This window comes from Anser cygnoides, chromosome 29, assembly GCF_040182565.1.
Source record: "Anser cygnoides isolate HZ-2024a breed goose chromosome 29, Taihu_goose_T2T_genome, whole genome shotgun sequence".
Lineage (NCBI taxonomy): Eukaryota > Metazoa > Chordata > Aves > Anseriformes > Anatidae > Anser > Anser cygnoides.
The window spans coordinates 1,251,409-1,259,048 of record NC_089901.1 but is presented as its reverse complement, the minus strand read 5'-3'; the positions used below and the strand labels follow the sequence as shown (position 1 = coordinate 1,259,048).

General features: G+C 50.8%; 1 protein-coding gene across 1 annotated transcript; it reads right to left on the bottom strand.

Moving 5' to 3' along the window:
• Positions 1-4,062: 4,062 nt before the first annotated feature.
• Positions 4,063-5,001, bottom strand: LOC106045959 (olfactory receptor 14A16-like). The gene has a single exon (XM_048056269.2). The coding sequence runs from the start codon at positions 4,999-5,001 to the stop codon at positions 4,063-4,065; it is 939 nt and encodes a 312-aa protein (XP_047912226.2).
• Positions 5,002-7,640: the final 2,639 nt, after the last annotated feature.

The following is a 7,640-nucleotide window of genomic DNA, read 5'->3' as shown; positions in this document are numbered from 1 at the left end:
AAAAAATAAAAAAAAAGGTGAGGATAATTGCAATTGTCACCTCTGCCCTAGCGGACATAATGGGGAAAGTCTTGCCACAGCCATCTTCAGGTACATGGAGGAAAACCAAGGGATTGCTGAAGCAGTTGGGGAGGGGAAAGAAAGGAATGTGGTGAACCTGGACATTATCAAAGTCTTTAAATGGTCTCCTGGAGTCTCCCTTTAGCCAGACTGGTGATATTTGGACCAAAGAAGGGGATGATGATGGGGAGGGGAAGGTGGCTGGACATTAATGGTAGAAAGTCCTCTTGGCAGCCAGTTACCAGCAGCATCCCTTAGTGATGGGCACTTGGGCCAACACTCTTGATCCTGTTTACTATCTCCCTTTATGACGGCGTGGAGCACATTTTCAGCTCATTTGTGGCTGATGCCAACTAGGTTGAGTCCTTGACCAACTTCACCTTGCGCAGAGCACAACACAATGTGGGCCACTGCAGGGAAAGTTAACTCCATCCCAAACAGACCCAGTACAAGCAGACACCTGGTTGGCATGCTGATTGTGAGATTCCCCTCTGCCTACATTCCCAGTAAGACCCTTACACGAAGAAGGCCTGTATACAGTTTGTTATGTTCCTTCTTGGAGGTAAGGACCCAGACAGACTTGAGAGGTTGCTTGTGGGAATCTCATGAAGTTCAACATGGGCAAGCGCAAGGTCACAGAATCAGAGAATCATTAAGGCTGGGAAAGACCTTCAAGATCTGGTCCAACCACCATCTGGTCCTGCACCTGGGTCAGGGCAATCCCAAGCACAGATACAGGCTGGGTGGAGAATGGATGAGGTGATTCTCCCCCTCTTCTCTGCTCTCCTGAGTCCCCACCTGGAGTACTGCATTTAGCTCTGGGGCTCCCAATATAAGAATGACATGAAGCTGTAAGAGCGAGTCCAGACAAGGACTACAAGGATGATCAAGGGGCTGGAGCACCTCTCCTATTAAAACAGGCTGAGGGAGTTGGGGTTGTTCAGCCTGGAGAAGAGAAGGCTCTGAAGAGACCTTATAGCGTCCATCCGCTACTTAAAGGGGGCCAACAGGAAAGCTGGGGAGAGACTTTTTCTCAGGGTGTGCAGTGATAGGACAAAGGGAATAGTTTTAAACTTAGAGAGGGTACATTTAGATTAGATATTCAGATGAAATTCTAGATTTCGAGGGGAGGCACTGGAACTGGTGCTGTGGGTCCAGAGGTCACCCAGAGGGAGTTTGGATCAGCCCATGCCCTTGTGTTTGAAGGAACAGCTGGTGAGAGTGGAGAGGCTTCAGTGAAATCATGGGAATACCAGAGTGAGAGCAAGGTGGGGAAGAGAAGTGGCTGTCTGCAGCCTTCAGAGAAGTGTGGGACAGTATAGGAAAGCCTGCAGAGGAGAAGGCAGAGGGCTCTGACAAGAATGGAAGGCTTCAGCAGCACCAACATCTATGTCCCCACAGCCATGGCTTATGAGGAGATATGTTATACTCATGGCACTGGGACCATGTATTCTCCTTTCAACCTGTGCAAATGCTGGGAGGTGTCATACCATTGTCCTTCACATGGTATTGTGGGCATCGCCCCCTACTCCACAGACCCCAGGAAGATCTCTGAGTGAGACATGGGGCTGCAGGATCTCTCCTCCAGTGGCTGGGATCAGGCCTTGGACCTTCTGCTTCGCCAAAACAAAACGAGATTTTCTCAGCACAGTACCTTTGCCTGTCTGTAATCATGGCCTCCAATTATCTGCCCTAACAATTCCTGTGGGAGGCTTTCATAGTAAAAGAATAGAATAGCCAACAGAGTATATACTCTAATACTATGGAATAGAGTAGCCAACAGAGGTGAGACAGGTACTCTGATATAACGAAAGCCATCAGAAAGCTGATGCCAGTTAGATGACTGCTATGGGGAGGTCAGGAGTAGCCTGGCCAGGAGAGATGTGAGATTTGGGGTAGGGAAGAGGAAGGGAAGAGGAGCTTGGAAGCTTACATTTGTAGAGGTAAGAGGGTTCATGTGATATTGATGCTGCTGTAACACTGACTTTAAAAAGTTATGTATGGCCTTTACACTATTTTCAACAGTAACATTAATCCCTCAACATAAACAGTCCAACACCCTGATAGGAATCCACTACGGTAATGCAGAACTCAAAGTATCCCTTGAAGGAAAACTCAGCCCATAGCCCCTTTCCCTTACCTTTACTCTCTTGCTCACCCTAATCCCTGCCCTTAACACTAGCATTTAAATGCTATATTTAATCCTAGACTTATTGGCAGACCTAAATGCAACCCTAAACCACGAAGCTTTCCCATACCCTAACTAGAGACCTGAAACCCTAAGCAGAAGGGAAACCAACAGGTTTCCACTTACAAAATTATAGTGTAAGTATTAATACACATCATATGAATTCAATAATAAATAATGAGGTTCTTGCTAAGGAAACAATTAGACAGACTGCTGATAGATGGTCAAGCTGGGCTGCTTCTACCTGAAGCTCAAAGCAGCAACTGGGTCGGTGAGAGTGGTCTGAATGATCAAGGAGTAAGGGGAGGGCAAACCAGGAGAACCATGGGAAGTGCATGGGTCCAGACAGGCAGCTGGAAAGGGGAGATTCAGCATGTTCTGTGTAATCAAGATGGGTTTTGTGCCTGGAAGATGAGGGAGCACACCATGATAGAATAGTGATGACAATGCAAGTACAGGTGAAGATCAGTATTTCTTCTCCTGCAATGAACATACATCCTGAAAGTTCATACTTCTTCATGGTAGAAACTACATTGTGTGACATTTTATGGAAGGGATTGAATCATTTGAAATGATGAGTAGTTGCTTTATTAGTTAAGTACTAATGAAATGACTGGGTATTGTGGCAGAGTTTTGCTCTCTGACCATAAGCAATCAGGGAAAACCACCAGAGACCCCGTTGTATCTGAGGTACTTCCCTGGATTTGCAGCTATCAGAAAGGACCTGCAGGAGACCAGGCCTCCTCTCCCCTGCCCCTGCAGCTCTGGGCTCCCTTCACGCAGCCCTGGCCCTGCAGCACCAAGCCCTGCTGGGAGCCCTCCCCTGCATGCTCCCACCGCTCCCTGATGCTGCTGTTGCCCTCTGCCGGGCACTGCCCAGCCCAGCCCAGCCCCTGCCCACCTCTCCCCGTCTCCCTGCCCTCTCCAGGCTGGGCTGGCCCCAGGGCAGTGCCCACCGCAGGCTACTGCAGGCCTGTGGGCACAGCCACTGCCGCCCCAGCCCCTCGCAAGGCACCGCAGCTGCTGGGACAAAGGTGGCTCTGGGCCTCCCCAGCTGACCCTGGGCTGGGGCCAGCCACGGCTCAGGAAATGGAGTTCCGTGAAGCTGCAGGAGCCCTGGTCTCTTGTCTGGGAGATCCCCAACACAGAGTGTGTGTGCCTGCATGGCCAGCCTTGCTTCCCAGGCCAGCACAAGAGGCCTGGCACAGAGCAGCTCCAGATTCCGCTCCAGGATGCCATTTGCCATCAGCCCCAGCACCAGTGGGACACTGCCAGACAGATAAGTCAAAGGCCAGTTATTGTTTACTGGGCCATAGGCAATCAAGAAGGCAGCTCCAAGTCCAGCCCACTGTCCCACACAGAAGAGAGGTAGAGACCAGCCAGCAGTGAGGGGTAACCCCAAAGGCCACCAGGGTTGCTCCTTCATGTGGCAGCTGGGCTCCTAGCTTTAAGACCCTCCTGCGTACTGGCGCTGCTCCCCCAGCACCAGAGGAGATGGGAAGAGATGTCAGCTGAGACCAGTGAATTTCTGATGGCTTCTTTAAGGTCGATATCTACACTGGAAGCCTAATTCTACAAGTAGATTAGAAGATTTAGTCAAAGTAAGTATATTAATGAACAGGAAGTATACCTGTAAAGAATAATACTATTTAAATCAGTATCAAAGTTTATGAAAATAATAAAGAAAAATAATAGGAAAAATTGTCACGTCAGTTTCTGAAATAGCCTGGTAGTCTTGCTAGGGTTATTATTAATAAATTCATTATGATAATAATGACGATAAAAACAATATGATATGAATCACAATAATGTTATCAATATTCATGCTTAAGAGGCAAAAATAAAAACAGCTTCTTCACTGCATCCTTGAGCTCCTGGTTCCTCATGCTGTAGATGAGGGGGTTAACTGCTGGAGGCACCACCGAGTAGAGAACTGCCACCACCAGGTCCAGGGACAGGGAGGAGATGGAGGGTGGCTTCAGGTAGGCAAACATACCGGTGCTGACAAAAAGGGAGACCACGGTCAGGTGAGGGAGACAAGTTGCAAAGGCTTTGTGCCGGCCCTGCTCAGAGGGCATCCTCAGGACCACCCTGAAGATCTGCATGTAGGACACCACAATGAAAACAAAACAAGAAAACACTAAAGAAATACTAAACACAAGAGCCCCAACTTCCCTGAGGTAGGAATCTGAGCAGGAGAGTTTGAGGATCTGGGGGATTTCACAGAAGAACTGATCCAGAGCATTGCCTTGGCAGAAGGGCAGGGAAAATGTATTGGCAGTGTGCAGGACAGCATCAAGAACCCCACTGGCCCAGGCAGCTGCTGCCATCTTGGCACAAGCTCTTCTGCCCAGGAGGCTCCCGTAGTGCAGAGGCTTGCAGATGGCAACGTAGCGGTCGTAGGCCATGACTGTGAGAAGAGAAAACTCTGCTCCAGACAAGGAAACAAACAGAAAGACCTGGGCAGCACACCCTTCATAAGTGATGGCCCTTGTGTCCCACAGGGAATTGGCCATGGCTTTGGGGAGAGTGGTGGAGATGGATCCAAGGTCCAGGAGGGCGAGGTTGAGGAGGAAGAAGTACATGGGGGTGTGGAGGCGGTGGTCGCAGGCTACGGCGGTGAGGATGAGGCCGTTGCCCAGGAGGGCAGCCAGGTAGATGCCTAGGAAGAGCCCGAAGTGCAAGAGCTGCAGCTCCCGCGTGTCTGCAAATCCCAGCAGGAAGAACACGCTCACAGAGCTGCTGTTGGGCATTTGCAATTTTTGGGCACGGGTTCTGCCAAAGGATGAAAAAACATTCATAAGTTACAGACGACTTATCTGAGAAAAACCGATCTGCTAAAGAATTAAAAATAGACTTCTCTCTTCCATTTCTCTCTTAACCCCCCAAAATGATTCTCCCGTTTCAAGCAGAGACTTGGCAGGTCCCTTTAATGCTTCTGCTTGACAGTGCCTGAGGGTGTCCCTGGGACGAGTGGACTTTGCTATGAGCAACGGAAGAGTCAGTCCTGCACTACAGCTAGAGGTAAAGAAGAACATGGGGTAATCTCCGATTCAATCACCTGATAATAAAGAGCTTTTCCATAGTGTTGCTCACACTTCACCCAACAGCAGAGCAGGACTGTGGGGATTAATTTCTGTAATATTTGTCTTCTGCCTATCACTTTCCTGAGGACTTTTTAAAGGCATAAATCCTGGGCATTTCAGGTGCATTCCAAGTGAAACCTTGATGATTCTCAGAGGCAAAGGGATGGTCCTTTTAACGCTGAATGCCCTTTAGAGTGCACAGCCAATCTGTCCATCAATATGGGTCTCAGCTGCCCTGTGCTGGTGTCAATTTGAGCTGCAGGTCAATTGCACTAAGAGGTTTACCCGAAAAGAATCAGGACACCGCTGGGAGCAGAAGAATCTGGTCTCAAAGTGCACATCTCCAGACCGCTCGCCCTGTCCCCGTACCCCACTTCCATCCAAGCACACTGAGGGCTCACTCCATGTGTATGTGAAACCCCCATCCCCAGCCAGCCTGGAAACAAGAACAGCAGCAGCACGGCCAGCTGGAGAAGCCAGCAGGAATGGCAGCGTGCTGCTGCCAGGGGAGGCAAGGCCAGGGAGGGACAGACGGACACTCAGCAGACCCTCCTCTGCTGCTGCTCTGCCTGCAGAGGAGGCAGCTCCTGCTGGGGACACCGGGGGCTTGAGGGCAGAGGCTCTGCTGGTGGGAGAAGAGGGAAGGCACCTGCCCTGCAGGGGATGGCAGGGAGGTGCTGAGCCCTCCCTCGCACAGCATTTGTGGCAGCAGCTCCCTCCCACCGCTCGTCCGTGTCCCTGCTGCCTGCCCATGTCTCTGCTGGGAGCTGGTTCTCTGTCCCCACCTCTCCTCCCTGTCCATACTCACAGACCCCATCCCACAAGCTGTGTACTCAGACTCACTGAGATTCCCCTCCACTGCAAGAGTCTGAAAGCACAGAATCCAAAAAAAGCCTTCCTCTTCAGGTAAACCAAGCCTCAGTCTTCCTCTGGAAATGCCCTTGTATAAATGCCATTCTCTAACATATCTTATACACTTTGCTGGAGAAACAGAGAGACACATCCTGACAGATGCTATCAGCCATCGGATGAGACATCTGTAAAAGACCCCATTGGCAATCCCATCTGCACTGCCCTGCTGCCAGAGACTCACGGTGTCAACAGTCTGCAGATCTGTCCTGCCACACACTGCCCTCTCTTGTTGCACTCCTCACTGCCTCCAAGTCCTCTCTCCTTCTCTCCTCTCCCCATGCCACCTGCGGTCAGAGCCCCCAGCCCTGATGTGCTGTGCAGAGGAGCTGCTCCTGGGCAGAGCTGTCTCTCTGCAGTGCTGCCCACTTGCCAGGAGCTCCCCTTGGGCCCTGAAGCCTGGCCCAGCTCAGCAGCACAGCACCCGACCATGGCATCACTTGCTCTGTGCCACTGGGCTCCCTTGAGGTGTCCCCAAGGCCTCAGGGCTGACAGCTCCTGAAGGCACCAGGGTTTCTCCTGGGTGTGGTGTTTGAAGCAGACTGAATTCGTCACCAACTAATCCTCGCTTAATGTGGGAGAGACTGATTTTAGAAGTGTGATTTGTGCTATTAAAGTTTGGTTATCAAACATGAGAAGAAATGATGCCCACCCTTAACCCCTATTGTGTTCCCACTGTCTGGCAGGACACCTCAGCCATGACTGCTTGGGATCATTTCACCCCACTGAATACCCTTCTCCATTTCTTTTAGGAACTGAGAAAGAAACATCTTGCTCATTGGTGTCCTAACAAAATGGGAAGGGGGGGCGGGGGGGGGGGGGGGGGGACCAAGGATGCTCTAAAATGGTTTCCATGAAGGGAATGGGACACTAAGACACCATTCTCTGAGTTTCCCCAGCTGTCCATCTGGAAGGTCCTCTACCCATAGACAAATCCCTTCCTTCCCTTTCACATGACCAGCACGGTGACTGGGATGTGGAACACCCTCATCATTGTGATGGTGGCTGCAAGCAAACACCTGCAGATGCCTGTGGGCTTCTTCCTTGGGGATTTGTCCCGCTTGCACACCTTGTACAGCTCCACCACACTGCGCCAGATGCTGGCCAGCTTCCTGACTGGGGAAAACACCCCCTTTGCTCACAGAGGTGGGAGCACTATCAGCTGCACCTTCTGCATGACCGGAGTGCTTCTTGCTGGGGGCCATATCCTACGGTCAGTCCTGGGCTGTATGCCATCCCTGTTCTCTGCAAGGCTCGAGAAGTGGAAGGTCTGACTTCAGAAGGCGGCTGTACCTGAATCAGAGGAATTTCTCTCACGTATAGTAATTATTTCTTCTCCTCCCAGTTACAGTGCTGTGGCCCCAGTGTCATGAACCTCTTCTGTGGTTTTGCCCCGT